Genomic DNA, 17,585 nt, shown 5'->3' with positions numbered 1-17,585 from the left:
CTTTTCTATATTTATATGTGCTATTTAATAGTGACCCTAGAGCCTTAGTTACTGTACGGACGCGACAAGTTCCATGAGAGTTTGAGGCACTGGGAAATAGAAGTCTCAGTTCTGTCTTCTCTGTGTGACATGGGACAAATCACCAGATCTTTTGGAAGCTCGGTATACTCACCTAAAACCTAGAGTACTATTGATTTCACTGAAGGGTTGTCCATCCTACATACATAAGGACTTGCAAAATTCAGAGACGATTGATATTAAGTATGTAAAAATGCTTAACAAAAAATATTGTAGAAATATGTGGTAGCATTATTATTACTACTATCATTGTAGTTAAACATAACTCATCAATAGATGAAGCTCTTCACAAGGAAAATGTACTCAAAATAGAACTTTTAGTACCTCCTGAAAACTTTCCCTACAGGAGTCCTTTCTAAAATTTTTCTTCTACTTTAGGAAATGATGTCTACTTACATAAAAGCTTATGGGAATCTGCTCATGATGGGCTGATCGGTATGGACTAAAGAATAAGTTAAAGAAGAGATTTACAAAGAAAAAAAAAAGTAAGATGTTGAATGTTAAATGCCTTTTTAAATTATCTTTTCATCTTCTCCTTAGACTCATACATGTGTTTCATACTTTCAAAACAAAATACAATTTTTAAGATTGAGAAAGATATAGAAATTGTGAAATTAAAAAATCATTGACATTAAATCTTTATGGATCATTGATCTAAAAAAAATGTCTGTACTCTATTTGTGAGCTAAAGGCCATAATCAGAATCTGCTGCTTGGTATTTTCTTCCTAAGAGTCTCTTTTTGCTGGTTCATTTTTAATAAATAGATTTATCTGGCACATCTAGCTTTAAACTTCATAACATGTACATATGCTAACAGACATTTCAGAATGCAGAAGGAGGAGGAGGAAAGGGAAATTTCAAAAAAATGACCTGTTTATTTGGGGGAGGATAAAAATGTAAATCCAAATGTTGCCTTTACCTCATTCAAATATTCACAAAATATTTTAAACACAAGTTAAGCCACTGGGGAAAACAGTTTTCAAGAGTCTTTTACCTACTTATTAATATCCAATGCCCAACATGGAAAGTTAGCAAATAAGACAGCATGTGTTGAAACTACTCTAGATGGATTTCAACATTTGTGGCATGTTTATATTTTTACAGGATGTGACTCAAAATTTGCTTTGAAGTATTTTGCATTTCTTACGGTAATAACGAAAAAAGTTTAGCTTCCTTCCAATTCTCCATTAATATTTAGATAAAGCCACAATTTTCTCTTTGATTTACCAAAAATACAATCTTAAAAAATATTATTTAGGGATTTTGCTTCTAAAGTATCATCTGAATTTTTTTTGTAATCCATGTTTTCTTCGTAATAAAAGCAGCTGTCAAGTAGAAATTATGTTCAGGGTCCTGATATAAATTTATACATGTATTATTTATATTCGGCATACTTCTCAAAAGAATTAGTTATTTTGACATTAAATAGAATCGTAGAATCTTTAAGAATCCAAAGTCTAATAACTGATAAGTGAAAACAAGCTAAATTGGCGTAGAACAAATCTTTGCATTAGGAAAGCACTTTGTGAGCACTGTGAAAAGAAAGCGAAAATCTCTCAGGGTCAGTTTGAAATCACTTGGGTAATAACCCCTTTGGGTTATTAGGGATTAGTAGGCAAGCCAAATACTATGGGACAGGATCTATCTTGATTTTAGAAAGTGATTAGGAAAAGAGTCTAGTGGCATTCTTTTACATATGAGGGAGATACCTGGACTTTGGCAAAATTCACAGATGATTAAAAACTGTTTGCAAACAGTAATGAATGAAACATTGTCACCACCTGAATGGTGACATGCCTTTGTCATCATGAGATTATCCAAACATTCTGAATTTTATAAATGCCAGAAAGTTCCTTTTTAAAAAGTTAATAAAACCCCAGATTATAATCCAAAAATAATATTTGTATCAACTGCGTCCCCAGTGATACTTTCTGATGTGGGAACACTATTCGGAACCCTGGGTTTGGTTGTGGCAGAACCAACACTTCACAGTGGAGCTTGGCAAACAGGAATATGCTCAGAGAAAGTATCAGAGGTACTGAAATCTTTGAAAACTACAGTGTAAGAATTTGTTGAAAGAACAGATTGTGTTTTGGCTGAAAAAAAAAAAGTCTCAGATGAGAGATGCTACCAGCTTTTAATATCTGGAGATCAGTTAAGAGGAAGGAGAGAGGCCTCAGAAGAAACCAATCTTAAGACTCAGATCTCAGACTTTTGCCTCCGGAGCTATGAGAAAGAAATTTCTGTTGTTTAAGCCCCCCCAAGTCTGTGGTGCTTTGTTACAGCTGCCTTAGCAGGCTAATGAGGAGAATATTGTAGTGTATAAACCCAGTTTAAATATTAAATTTAAGATGATGCAAGACTTTGATAGCAACTTAAAGTCTTTCATGAACTTTATATTTGGAATTTACATGCAGATTTTATGTTTTCTGTGTTTATTCTTTTAACACTAAATTTGATTGAAAATCTTAAACCTAATGGTTTTCTCCCAATCTACCCTATTGAAGAGACACAGTGTAGCAAAAACTATCACAAAGACTTCACAACCAATAATAGTAAGCTTATGTTATATGTAAACATTCAGGATATGCAAAACATATGATTTTTATCAAGATGTGTATAGTTAAACATAATGAAGGTTAGCATGGCAGCTCATAATCTTTTAGAATATTTACGTGCACAAACCAGCAGTTAATAAGCAGAACTTAGTTTTTCCTAACTTATTCAAATCTTTTTCCCCAATTGCTGAAAGAGCTAAGTCCAGCCTCACTTGTATACCTGTAATCGAGCTGACCACCTACTGATACAAGCACTCAGCATGACTATGTGGGATATACCAGATGCACATCTGAAGATACTTCTCAATTTAAAGAATATTATTTCCTATTCCTTTTAGATTTTCCTATTGGTAATATACATTAGTTTTAGGAATTAAAAAAAAAGTAAGAAAATGAGTGTACTTACAGGTCCTGTCAATTTAGACGCTTTCTCAAATTCTTCCCCCTCTTCCATTAGTGCTTCTTCAGTCCCTGGTAAAGAATCTATTTTTTACAAAAAGAATGAATATATTATTGTCACATATTGCTTACTAACACTGTGATACATGAACCTATTATGAGAAGGATATTAAAATGACTGAATTGGTTATTGAAAAATTGTAGTGTCTGTGAGCTAGAATAAAGTGTAGAATGTTATTTATTTAGCTTAAAGACAACATACGAAAAATGTTCCGTATTTCTAATTTAGAATGGCACAATGAAATCAAAAATGTATAACAGCTACAGTTATGTTAGAGCGAGCTTTCTTTTGGTGGATGATTCAGCTCATTGTTGGAACTTTTATTTAATGTCCATTTTCTGTCTTATAATTTTATATTTGTTTGTTTTATCTACCAACTATCTTTTCTCCCCTTATTTTTGGCTATATTTAAGCCAAAATATATCGGTGCTATACTTAAGCACAGATTTGCGTTCTCCTTATCAAATGGGATGGCAAATTATGAAAAGTTTGGAGAAAGGCACATACTATTAAAGGGTGGTGGGTTTTCCATTTTAAGTATCAAGCGAGAAGTTGTAATTACTTAGCCTGACTCGCCTTGAGGAGTGAGTATTGGCTTTCAAATACACGAATAAAATGATGGCAAGCCTTCCCATATATCTGCTGAGTTAAGTTAATGATAACAAGGAATTCTAAGGGTTATAAATAATTTTGCAATAAGTATAGATATGTGGAGCATTAGAAAGACTTTGTGTTTTAATAACCTTCTATTCAAATTTTAAAAATCAGTTAAGAGGAGGGTATTTTAAATCACTGGAAACTTTTAAAATTGATTTCTTATATTTATTAATATTTGAAAGAGCCATGATTCCCTAAAGACTTTCCTTTAGATTCACATACATATGCAGGCAGATTTTGTCTGCTGCATAAAATGTGCACTCTGGGAAAAATATCAGAGCATTAAATCCTTCAAACCCTTAACGGTCACCTAAGACCAGGGAGACCATGGAAAGCTTAGCACAAATCCATAATCATAGCTTTTGAACCATGGAGCTCTGTCTCCAATAATTCAGAGTTTTAGGTTCAAGAAGAAAAATTACTAAATCCCAATGCACATAGTTTATCTAGATGTAAATGTAGATTTCATTTTAGAACACATAATTCTTTCCAACATAAAACTAACTTTGGGAGAATGACATATTTTCTCCAGTTGTAGATGAATTTTAAAATGTTATCTACTGCCCTTCCAAACAGAACAATGACATAAAAAAGAAGCAAATTTTTGTTGATAAAATCAACATAGATGATGAGAATTACACCAAGTTCAAAAATACTAATTCATTTATGATGAGTACTTGAACCTCTATCTACTAAAACCCAGTTGTAAGGGTGACAGTAGGTAGATTATTTAAATTAGAATGTATAAATTAGCATAATTTAAGTCCTGCAAAGATGAATTATATTCTACATAACTGTGAGAGCAAATAATAGTGTAATTTTGGTATTTACTCACTAATTTTTGTTTCACTTATGTGTTGAAAGTATTATGTAAGTAGAATATTGACTTAGTAAATAATATTAAAATGTTCTATTCAATATTACAAAGCAAATTATTTCATATACTGAAAAAGAAAACCAACCCTCTTGTGAATTTGTTGATTTTTAAATTTAGAAATACCACACTATAAGTGAGTTCTGAAGTTCTTCTTAGTGAGTTAATTTTAAAGAGTATTGTCATTCTGTTTGATTTTTGATGCATGTATGTACTAATCAATTCATTCATCCACTTATTTGTGTATTTGTATATTCATTTAAATTCAATAAATACCTCTGTGCCAGGTATTCAACTTCATGCTTTCAAAACAAGTTGAGCAAGATAATTTTCTATGACTATCTCTCTCAGAATATATTTGAATACCTTTACAGGATTAATTTTTTAAAGAGAAATTAGTATTTATAAAGGGAAGGTAGTGGTAGCTTTCTTTGGTTTTACATTCTGTTCTGTTCTTGTTTTGGTTGAATTCTTCCTGGTTATTGGTGCCATATCCAGTGAGATCTACAATATAGAGAGGTCCATTCAACTTAGTTTAGAGGAACAATTATGAAGTGCTACCACAATATTTGCAAATTTATATATCTGACCATACTAAACAGTATTGAGTTGAAAGGACCCTTGTAAATAGTCCAAATCCAGTGCCAAAATATCAGTCTAATATACCAGTAGGGACAATAGACATCATGAAAATAAAATCTTAGCATTTAATGCATGGAGGAGCATACTCTATTTTTTAAGTGTTCTGAGCTCACTGGTTATTAACAATAATTGGTGGGTACATATGTGCAAGCTTTTTTGCTCTGTCTGCTCCAGAACAACTTCTGTATAAAAGTATACTTACTTACTTACTAATAAAGTATCAATGATTTTCAAAATACAAACAATGAACTTTGAGCTTTTTTCAATCACATGGAGGGGGAAATGAGTACCTAAGTTTCTCAATATTAGAGAGTTTGTCTTGTCTTTTCATTTTAGAGAAGAAGAAGCCAAAGGATAGGAAGATAAAGTAATTTTTTTCAAAATCTAAGAGTATCTGGCAACACTCAGAATAGAAGCTTAGCCAGTGTGGTTGACTGGGCATGCAGGCAGGAACCTAGAAATCTGTAGAGTTTATCACAATGTTTAGGTATATCCAACTTCTTCCTCTCATTATTTTTACTCTTCCTGTTTTATGTCACAACAGGTTTTTTATGCAGAAAGTTATACCTACACATAAAAATATGTATGTTTACTGAGCCGAGCTCAATTTGGATGTACAGTTCACATAAAAATCACATCAGCACATTTGGATAATGCCAAAAATATTTAATAACTGAATCTAATGATCTAACTTAAGTGAAAAAGAGTGTACTGAATCAGAAACTTATATTTTGTCATTTGCTGATTAGGTCTACGAATATTTGAATGTGAAAAATTCAGGGTGTAAGAAATTCAAGAAAGGAACTTAATGAATATTTTTCCTCCAGTGGATGCAAATAGGTATAATCAACCACATATTAGTGATGATGCATCGTTACATTTTCCAAAAAAAATTAAATCCCTACAATACTCAGTTATTATGCAAATGTGATTGTAGAAGGATATATATCTCCTTGGTGGATTAGTGGATTTCAGTGGTTTTGATAAAATTAAAAAGCCAGTAATTAAGTAATATCTGTTTTGTGTCTAGTTTTATACAGGCATAATGGGGAACACAAGAGGACCTCAAGAAGCATATAATCCAATTGAGTGAGAAGAAAACACAAGAAGTAATTAAAAAAACTATTAAGGAAAAAGAAAACAAACAAACAAACAAACAAACAAACAACATTGGTGGGGGCTAGGCACCAGGGAGACTTGACATGATCTTAGAACATAGGATCTGAATAGGCAGAGGGAAGGAGAAAGAACTTACTATGAATCAGGAAAGGATGGCTTACGTAAAGGTACACATGCAAGACTACCAGTGAGAACAAGCCAGACACTCCAAAAGCTACAGTGTCACCAAACGGCCAACTTGGGTCCTCCATGTTCCTAGTACCACCACATTGTTCAACTTTCACTGTCAGTGTTAAAGGTCTATCATGGTAGTGTGTAATCTCATCAGTACTGCAAAAGATTTAGGTATATAGAAACTATTATCATTTCCTGCATTGTGCTACCTTCACATTGGTTTATGTTCCACAATACTTTGTTTTTTTGTTTTTTTGTTTAACTTTTTTAATGTTTATTTATTTTTGAGACAGAGAGAGACAGAGCATGAACGGGGGAGGGTCAGAGAGAGAGACACACACACAGAATCTGAAACAGGCTCCAGGCTCTGAGCTGTCAGCACAGAGCCTGATGTGGGGCTCGAACCCACGGACCCTGAGATCATGACCTGAGCTGAGGTCGGATGCTCAACCAACTGAGCCACCCAGGCGCCCCTGTTTTTTTGTGTTTTAATGTTTAATGTTGTTAATATTTGACATGTAAAAAAGTATATACAGTTGACCTTTGGACAACATGAGTTTCAACTGTATGGGTCCCCTTGCACAGGATTTCTTTCAATAAATACAGTGCGGTACCATAAATGTATTTTTCTTATGACTTTCTTAACATTTCCTTTTCTCTAGCTTACTTTACTATAAGAATATAGTATATAATACATACAACGTATAAAATATGTGTTAACTGTTTATATTATCGGTAAGACTTCTGATCAGCAGTAGTCTATTAGCAGTTAAGTTTTTAGGGACTCAAAAGTTATATTCAGATTTTTGCCTGTTCAGGGGATTGGCACCCCAAATACCCACATTGTTCAAGGGCCAATTGTATACCATATATATATATATATATATATATATATATATATATATATATATGTATATATATGTATATATATATGTGTGTGTGTGTATATATATATATATATATATATAGTATATTTAGGTTACAAAGCACAGTGCTAAACACCTCAAACCACCTCCTAACTTAAGAATTAGAACATTTCCAGCAACCTACATATACCTGTGAGCACCTTCCTTATCCCATCTCCTTGTTTCCCTTATCCCTTGAGGACATCCATCATCTTGAGTCTTTAATTCCCTTCTTTAAATATAGTTTTATCACTTATGTATATTTTCCTAAAGAAGATATTAGATTTGCTAGTTTTGAGCTTTACAAAAATGCATTCTATGACTTACTTTTGTTCAATCAATATTATGCTTTTAAGACTTGTTCAATTGAGAGCTGTGACTTGCCCATACTGAATTGAAAGACCCACTGTCATTTTCAGATCAGTTGCTTTAAATCAGATATGGTGAGAGTATTTACATCATCGAAAGCATCAATCTCTACAAATCAGGGCTTTCTTTCCAAAGAAAGCTGTGTTAACATTTACCAGCACACTTCTGATTTCATTCATCCTATGTGTGTACTTGAAACGCAGTTTCCTATAATGCAATAATTCCACAGTGTATCCATTTTCCTGTCCACCAGCATATCAACAAAGTTTGTTCACATTTTATGGTACAGGAGACTTGTTTCTCAAGGATATTCACCCAGAAGTAGAGTTTCTGAGCTTTAGAGTATATGAATATTCAAGATTTTAAAATAATGGAAAACTGTTTCCAAAATTGTTTATACCCCACCTATAGTGTATGAGTTTCCTTTGATCTCTGTCTTCACCAGCACTTGCCTTTGCCTTTGCCTTGGCACAAGCCAAAGATTGTAAAACAGCATCCTTCTATGGTCTTAATTTGCCTTTCCTTGATTACTAAAGTAGTCAAGCATTTTTCATGTGCTCATTGGCCATTTGTGTTTCCTCTTCTGTGAAATATCTATTCGTATCTGCTGCTTATTTTTCTATTGGTTTGTTGATCTTTATTAAATTGTACATTGTTTATGTATTCTAAATATTAATCTTTAATCAGTGACAAATATGTTGTAAGTGTATTTTGCTATTTTATGGCTTATCAATTTACTTATTTCAGACATCTCTTGATGAACAGGAATTCTTAACACTCTAGTTGAATTAAAATACTGTTTTTAATGTTAAGGGATTTTTTCCCACCTTATTCTTTTTTTTTTTAAATATGAAATTTATTGCCAAATTGGTTTCCATACAACACCCAGTGCTCATCCCAACAGGTGCCTTCCTCAGTACCCAGCACCCATCCTCCCATCCCTCCCACCCCCCATCAATCCTCAGTTTGTTCTCAGTTTTTAAGAGTCTCTTATGCTTTGGCTCCCTCCCTCTCTAAACTTTTTATTTTTCCTTCCCCTCCCCCATGGTCTTCTGTTAAGTTTCTCAGGATCTACATAAGAGTGAAAACATAAGGTATCTGTCTTTCTCTGTATGACTTATTTCACTTAGCATCACACTCTCCAGTTCCATCCACGTTGCTACAAAAGGCCATATTTCATTCTTTCTCATTGCCACGTAGTATTCCATTGTGTATATAAACCACAACTTCTTTATCCATTCACCAGTTGATGGACATTTAGGCTCTTTCCATAATCTGGCTATTGTTGAAAGTGCTGCTATAAACATTGGGGTACAAGTGCCCCTATGCATCAGCACTCCTGTATCCCGAGTTTTCCCATCTTCTTTAATATGTCCTACTCTATCCAAATGTAAGGAAAATATTTTTCTATAGTCTCTTTTCTAACTAGCCCAATTGGATTTAACAACTGCATCGAGTTAGAATACTGAATAATGATGCAGTGATTTATCTTAGACGTCATTGTCGTGGCATTACACTACTTATTTACTTATTCAGGCAACATTTTGAAGTGCCCTGACATGATCTTAATATCCTGTGTGAAGGAGTTTGAATTTTGTCCCATAGAAAATAGAATGAAATAAGCATCTTCATGTTTAGAAAGCTAATGAACTAAAAAGAGATAAGATAGTACAAGGAGTGCCTACTTACAGGTTTGTTACCCTTGGCAGAGGAAGAGGACGAAAACACAGACTAGGCAGTGTCAGGGGAAATGAGGAGGAGGCTGGCTTGGAGGGGGAATTCTGAGGTAACACTGACATGATTCGAGGCCAAATTAATATAGGGCTGAGACAGAGGGAGGAAAACCAAGTATGATGTTGACATTCTGGCAGGCAAAGCTGAAGGGTTCAATGATGTGAAAATGAGAATAAGCAATGTACATTACAAAAGCAAGCTGAAATTAGGGACAAAATTTGGCGAGTAGCCAACATATAGTTGACCTGTTTGTACCTAAAACAGGCACAGACATTAAGAGGCTGCTCCTAAGAATCCACACATCCTGCTTCCTTTCTCCTTTGCCCTTAACCTCCTGACGCACACAGCCTGAGGGAATGGTGGATATGTGAATGGCCATTACCATGATTTGGTGTGGGGTGAGATCTTTGGTTTTAGCTTCTTTCTTTCTTTCTTTCTTTCTTTCTTTCTTTCTTTCTTTCTTTCTTTCTTTCTTTCTAATCTTCAAGTGCCACTAAAGTTACAGTAAATATTGTTGGATTTAAAACTTACCCAAAGAATCTGGGACTATTTCATCTGGAGAAAGAAGTACTTGTGACGTCTCTTCTGTCCTTTCTGCCAGGTTATCTCCTTGAAGCCTAAATAATTAAAAATGGTCATTGAAACCTCAAATAGTGTTGAATTGTGAAATGTGAACTATATACTACGAGGACATCGCTTCTAAACTTAAAATCAGACTTGCTTCCTCACAAGGGAATTAAAGTTTTACTAAAGCATTTGTCATATAGTGTTTTTGCTTTTCTAACCTTTAAGGAGAAGTCTTTCATCATCTTTTCTCCTATGTCCATGGCAAGATTAGTGTAGGCAGAATCTGCTTTTTTTCTCAGCCTCACTGGAGGAAGGTTTGTAAGCAAATGTTTTCACTGAAACTACAACGGGGAAGTGAGTGGAAGAAGAGCAAAAGTCCCACACAGAGTACTCTCCTGGCTTCTGGGTCCAGGGGCAGAAGAGGGTTTCTACATAGCAGCTTATCAAACACAGTTCTCCACATTAACCAAACTTGAGCTTAAAGGCCTGCACATCAAGGTAAGTCTCAACACTGGCAGTGAAGATTCCTAATACGTATGACTGCCCGGGGTTCTCCAAGACGCTGGGTCTTCAGGAAGGGAAGACCCATGGATACTTTCAGGGCAATATATTTCTGAGCTTCTGTATGCACCTTTCTATAGTGAGACTAGCAATACCTAATTCAAACAGTCTGGATTTATATTATACTATGAAACCACTCTATCAGAAGAGTGGTTATCCATCATTGTTGGAACTCTGTCCTAAGAATAAGGTCTGCTAATGTTGGAGGATAATGTATCAAATAATCCAGAGATTGGAAGTTTCTATCAGTGCCTTACTTTTTTCTTGCATTGAGCTACTGGCAAGTGCCCTCACGGGAGACTATTAATAAAGGCATAACAAATAGCATTACTATTTTTAAAAATACAAACTTAAGTACAATTCACACCTGCACCATGCTCAAAAGTTCAACTTTTCAACTATTTTACATCTTTGCTTTTATATACCACAGTGGAATCACAAAATAATTTGCATCTTACTTTTGCAATTTAAAGCATATATGTATGACTCTTTATCTTTTGTGTAATTATAAATATTATAAATTATATTTTCATTTTTTTCAGTGTTAAATTTTGTACATTTTTGTATATAGTACACAGTAATACTCACATATTACCTTTTATACACAAAACCATATTTACTGTATTACATAAGCTAATTAAAGAATTATCAAGGGTAATTTCCTGAGAGTCATAACACTTTTTGATCAAATATATGTGAATTTATATTTTTTGATTGACTTTACTTTGAATTAAGGTTTTAAATTTTACTTCGAAAGAGCAGCATCACTTTTAAATGAATGATTTAACTACATGTCAAATCTGCCCATTATCTCTTCTTATTTTGTTTATTTCCAATATTAAGTACTTTACTAATCTACAATATCAAATATTCTTTTCTGCATTTTCTTTATCTAGGACCATTTCATCAAAGTTTCAAAGAGAGAAAGTATGTAGAAACAAGTGATATGAAAGGTATAAGTAAAATTTATCATTCAAAATTGGCAATGAACGTCAACACATCTAGGTATCTCAATTTAGGTATCTCAAAAAACCTAAATGGAAAATAAATATCCAACAAAGGCAGAAAGAAGCAAAAAATAAAAACTAAGTTGTAATTTTTTTTTGCTTATTGAAAGCTTCCATAAAAATATTTAGTATTTATTAACATACTCCGTAATAAGCCTAATGTTGTAGAGATGTAAATAAATTACAAATGACCCGATTTCACAGACTTCAATTTTGCTGAGTCGAAAAGATAAATGGCCATGCAAACAACCCAACAAACTGGGTGGCCTTGGAGCTGGCTCATCTTTGTCCAAACACTGCCCTCCAGATACCTTAAGAGGTGGATTTACCGTGATTTGGCAGCAATTGCATTGTGGAATGCTTCGCAGCCCTGCTATCCTTGAGCGCTCTGCCAATGTTTCCCGAGCTGTAATCCACACAGCACTACTTCTGTAAGAGGTTAATAGGCACTATGCAAACAAGGGTTATGTGGGCAAGTCCGGGAAATACAGTCTTAATAAAAGTTCAATCTGTTTTTTCTTTACACTACAAGAGTTTTACTTATACTCCCAAGTCTTTTCTCTGCTTTCTAAAACCTTTTCCATATGAAACACTCTTCTGCATTCTCAGTCCCTAAACAAAATGCTTCCTGCTCCTTCTTGTCATCATCAAAACCCTTTTGTCTTCTCAGAACATTAAATCCCTTTTTTCCTCTAAGACCATGACAGCTCCTCCTCTCCAAAGGAGACTGCCTAATCCCTTGACCTCAGATAACACAGAATTTGAAATATTAACCTTCCTTCTTTCTCCCTGTAAAGACTTTGCTCAGACTCAAACTTTTCTTCTTCAACTCAAGTCACTATTATCTTGAATGCTTTTCATGTTCTTGTGTATCTACCCACTAATTTCAAATCCCTTATTTCAAATCTGGAGATCTTTCCTTCTACTTCACCTTCCCTAGCCCAAGGACAGACAACCCCAAATTGGTCCGTATCAGCAATATTTAAACCCAATGTTCTGTTTTCTAACGACAAACTCTTGCCTCTTTTAGGCTCTTTTACAAACTTGCTATCCTTCACACTTTCTCTTCAATCAAATACAGGTCTCCAGTTTCTATTTTCTCCAAGGTATCTGGCCTCTCCTGACTCCAGTTCTGCGCTACGCAGCTGGGACTTGTGGTCCTCAGTTCCCATGAACCTACATCCTCCTGTCATTACTGACCAACCAGACCCTAATTTTGTATTAATCCATCATTTTCCTACACATGTGCACCTGGGGCAATGCTGGAGAAAATCGGACACTCTAGAATTGGTGAGTTACAAGTCAATGGTCCCCAACTTTAAACTTGGTCTTCTTGGTTGTCTGTCTTCCATTCCTTTCAAAATCTTTACAAAACTATAACCTCTTTTTTAGGTCACCTAGAAAAACTGTATGTTAAGGAATAAAGATCTGCTACTCTCCCTCACACAGCACCTACAGAATTACCTTCACCCCAACCAGTATTTACCACTTTGCCAATTCACAAAGGGTGAGGGGCTCTCTCTCTTGTGTAAGGCTTAGACCATCCACTTAGACTGGTGATTTGAATCCTTGAATCCCAAGGGGTCCCAAGGTCCCCTCTTGGACCTTATTTTATCCACTACAATTGATTCTGTTCATCTCCACTGTTCATTTCCCACAGCATAGAAGCAAGCTCATTTGTCTTTCAGCCTTAAAAAACAAACAAACACAAAACAAAATCCCTCCCATCGTTATCCCAAACATTTAACAGCTGCTTTTTCTTGGTCATCCTTCTTTGAGCCAACCTCCCTAAATATTCTTCATTCAGCGTCTTTGCTTCCACCGTTTTCATTCATCCCTCAACTTATTTTAATCTGGTTTGTGTCTCTACCATTCTGAAATGAAATGACTCTCTAACCTTCTAATTGTCATATAAAACAGGAGCTTTTCACACCTTGTTTTTATTTAACTTTCAACTGTACTTTGTATGAACACGCTTTTCCCACTCTTTTTTACACCACCTCCCTGAATCAGCTCATCTACTCATGGTTTTAGCCACATAGAGATCGCTATTTTTCAAATCTTTATCTAGAATCCTCAGCTCAAATTTTTGTAAGGACATTTTACTTGGATGCACCATGAGCATCTCAAAGGCAACATATCCAAAAGCAAACTAATTTTCATCATCACCCTGTTTTGCATCCCACATGGCTAATCAGTTGCAGTGTTGCTAATTACACCTCCTAAGGAGATGTCCTGAATCCATCACTTCTTTATACATTACTATAGTATTGTTGCTTATTTTGATTTACCTAGATTATTATATCATGTCCTCACAGATAGTCATACTTAGAAACTGGCCCTCCAAAAATCCATTTTCCATATGGCTACCAGCATACTCAAAACAAACCCAACCATATTACTCTAATGGTCTAAGTATTTTAGTGCAAGAGATCTTAACATTAGTATTTTTAGAGGGTTTGTGGGCAGGTTTTATGAGAATCACAATAATTCACAAGAAATGGAATGAAAAGTTTTTGGCAGATGTGCTCTTTTTGGACAGGGAGACAATAACTTCAACCAGATTTTCAAAATAATCCTTGGCTCAAAAAAGTTTAAGAACTACCATTTTTACTGGATTTTCATCACCTGCAAGATGAGTTATGGCTTCCTTATCAAGTCATTTGAGTTTCTCTATCACACAACTCCTACCTATCTCTGCAAATTCTTCTTTTATTTTATACTCCATAAACACCACTGCTTTTAATTATCTCTTATGTGACTTACTTTCCCCCATTTTACTTTTGGCTTAATCCTACTTTTTCATTCTAGATTCTTATCTTTTCAGAAGCTTTTCTTCCAGAAGTCTTAGCACCTATGCACATCTTTACCATGGCTTTTTCTTTACTATATTTTAATTGTCTGTTCAGATGTCTGTTTGTCAATAAATTCCAAGTCTTAAAGGCAGGAATTTTATTTTCCTGTCCCTAAAACCTAGCTTAGGTTGAACTTGATACATTGTAAGCTCTAAAAGATATTTCTTAACTAGTGATTAGTTCACCTTGGAGATAATGACAGGAAGATAGAGCTCACCCTATATATATGAGGAATTTTCTATAGAATATGATAATAGAGTTATATTTTCTTGAAAAGAGGTAAAAATATCCTGTGTATATTTAGGGTTAAGCAGCTCTTAGCCTAGTTAACCCTAATGCAGAGCATGAGACAGAGGCTTATGTGCAAGTGTTTGTATGATCTGGGCGGCAGGATTGAAGGACATGGGAGTAAAACACAAAAGGAGAGAAAGCCAATATAAGGATGGGTTATTGAGCCAGCCCCTGTATAGGCAGCTTCTGCATAATCCCACAAGAATTCTGAGGATTCTTATGAAACGTGTCCATTTGAAGTATGAAAGGGTAAAGAATTTATCCATAGGTTCCTGGTCAAGGGTGGTCTATGAGCTTTGATAACCCTGAACTTTTAAACTGCACATAACTTGGTTGTGAGTGATCCTCACTGGCCATCCCAAGGCAGGAAATAAGACATAAAAGATACTAGCGAAAATGAGATGCTGAGGGTTACACCTGCACAAAGCTGGCTGCCGCAATTAGAAACATGTGCAGATACAGTTGCTAATAAGAGGTATTTGAAATGGCATACAAGTGGGGCAGATAACGACAGTAAATGTGTTTGGGTTTAAGATAAATCAACCAGATTTAATTTTATATTTACCACTGAGACCTTACTGAAGGAAAGGCTATTATAAATATAAGTAAACTCTTTCTCCAAGTTTGTGAGTCACAATCAGCTTCCATTGAGTCAGTCTTAGCAGTGAACTAAGCCATGAAAAAGAGCATCCTCAGAGACTGTTGTAATGCCTATCACAGAGCCTATCATGGTACCACATGCATATGATCAATAGATATTTGTTAAGTATATGTTATCAAAAAGTTCCTGGGTCTTATAAGGTAGATTTAAGAACAATGTACCAGTCAATAGAAAGAAGATTGAAGCTCACTCAGGAGATTGGTAGGTACAGTATTGGTTCAAATTTTGCTTGTTTGGGGATGTTTTGAGATTTGGCTGATCCCAATGTCTAATTCTATAAGAAGAAGCAAGGAAACCAAAAATGGGGCCAAGTAGCAGTCCAGTCCCAGTCCAAAATGGTCAGTAGAAACACTCTCCTCCCAGCCATTTCCATTCAGATGAGGAAGTTTTGAATAGTGTAAGCAGTGGGAGAAGAGAGATGATTAGTGCCACTTCTTTTTTGTACTTAAAAAAATCCAAAACACTCAAAAAGGAGACATACTTTCCTTTCCTTTAAATCTCTGGTATTGTCAATCCGATTGAACTATGTGATGTGAGGAGAGAAGATTCAAATAACTGAATTCTTACTTTCTCATTTTGGCCTAGAAGACATTCAAATTCATGAGCACTCATCCTTCTGTTTTTATTTTATCATGCAATATATTATATATTTTAATCTTTCCTGAATACTTTCTGGAAGAAAGAAGTATCTAACTAGAATAGACACTTACTAAATGTTTCTTTGAACCAAATTGAATACACTATGGTATGCATGATATTAAGTGCCAAGCTAACAGTTCTGGCCTGTATATATAGTTCAGAGGAAATGATAAAAAAAAAATCAGGATTAACTGAAGAAACATTAATGGAATAGGTGTTACTTGAACTGAGCTTTGAAAAAGCAAAAGTTTGATTAGGTAAAGAGAGAGAGAGAGAGAGAGAGAGAGAGAGAGAGAGAGAGAGGAGTGTTCCAGATAAAGAGCAGTGAGATAATAGACTATATTTACTTTGGAAAAAGAAAGGCCCTTCGGGGATGGGAAGGAAGGCAATAAAGTACATAATGACGAGAGAGAACACCAAGTATAAAAACAACTGACTGATTGCTTCAGTGAAAGAAGTATTTTGAGAGCAACAAACAGCACATCTAGGTTATAAAATGGATTCATATGAGATCTTGCACACCAAACAGGAGAAATTAGACAACATAGTAGGAAACCTTTGAAAGTTTTGATTATATGCCTAATATGACCAAAGCTGCACTGACAAAATAATATTCATCTTTGGACTGGTGAAATCTAAAAGACCATTTGGGAAATGTTTGCAATAATCCCAAAGCAGAAGATCAACAGCATGAAGTAAGGAGGGTCTATAAGAGTGCCAGGTATTGGGGGGGCTTGGGGTGGGGGGAGGCGGTGAAGCAGCAAACATGGCCAACCAAATTCCCATCCTCATGAAGCTTTCATTCTACTGACTTAAGATGATGGATAAACAAGTGAAATACACAGAATCAAGTGTTGGTAAGAAATCTGGTTCAAAATGGGGGATGTAAAAGTAAAGCCAGAAAAGAAAAAAAAAAAGTAAAGCCAGAAAAGAAAAAAAAAAAGTAAAGCCAGGAAGGCATGTAGAGAAGGTCTGGAGAAAGAGTACTATACAATTTTACATTGTGTGTCAAGGAAAGGAAAGGCCTCACTTGTGAGTAATATTTGACCCAAAATTTGAAGAGGTCAGGGAGTAAGCAAATAGATGTCTGGGAAAGAGCAGCACAGGGAGAGGAAATAGTACACACAAATGTCCTGAGGCCAAGGACTGAAGCAGAGTGAAGGAGGAGGGGATTAGGAGGATATGTTGACAGAGGGGAATAGCTGGAGCTGGATGGAGTAGGACTTTCTACCGTGTCATCTAGAACGTTGATGCTGAAATATCTAGTCCTCTTCCATGATGAAAATGGAAGCCAGTGGGAATCAGAGTGATGTGATCAGACGTACACTTTGAGAAGGATGGGCTTGGTTGAGCATAGACTGTAGGGGAGAAGCATGAAAGCAGAGAAATTCTTGAGGAGCCGATTCCACCAATTTTGTTGAGAGTTGAGCTTC

At 35.2% G+C, this 17,585-nt stretch overlaps 1 protein-coding gene across 1 annotated transcript in view; it reads right to left on the bottom strand.

Moving 5' to 3' along the window:
• The window catches only part of CF2H8orf34 (chromosome F2 C8orf34 homolog), a 400,043-nt gene that overhangs the window by 83,934 nt on the left and 298,524 nt on the right, over positions 1 to 17,585 (bottom strand). The window contains 2 exon segments of the mRNA XM_042973375.1: positions 3,044 to 3,120; positions 10,103 to 10,188. Coding sequence (XP_042829309.1) covers positions 3,044 to 3,120; positions 10,103 to 10,188 — 163 coding nt within the window.

Source organism: Panthera tigris, chromosome F2, assembly GCF_018350195.1.
Source record: "Panthera tigris isolate Pti1 chromosome F2, P.tigris_Pti1_mat1.1, whole genome shotgun sequence".
In the NCBI taxonomy this organism is placed as follows: domain Eukaryota; kingdom Metazoa; phylum Chordata; class Mammalia; order Carnivora; family Felidae; genus Panthera; species Panthera tigris.
The sequence above is the reverse complement of the archived record's forward strand: the minus strand, read 5'-3'. Positions and strand labels throughout refer to the sequence as shown.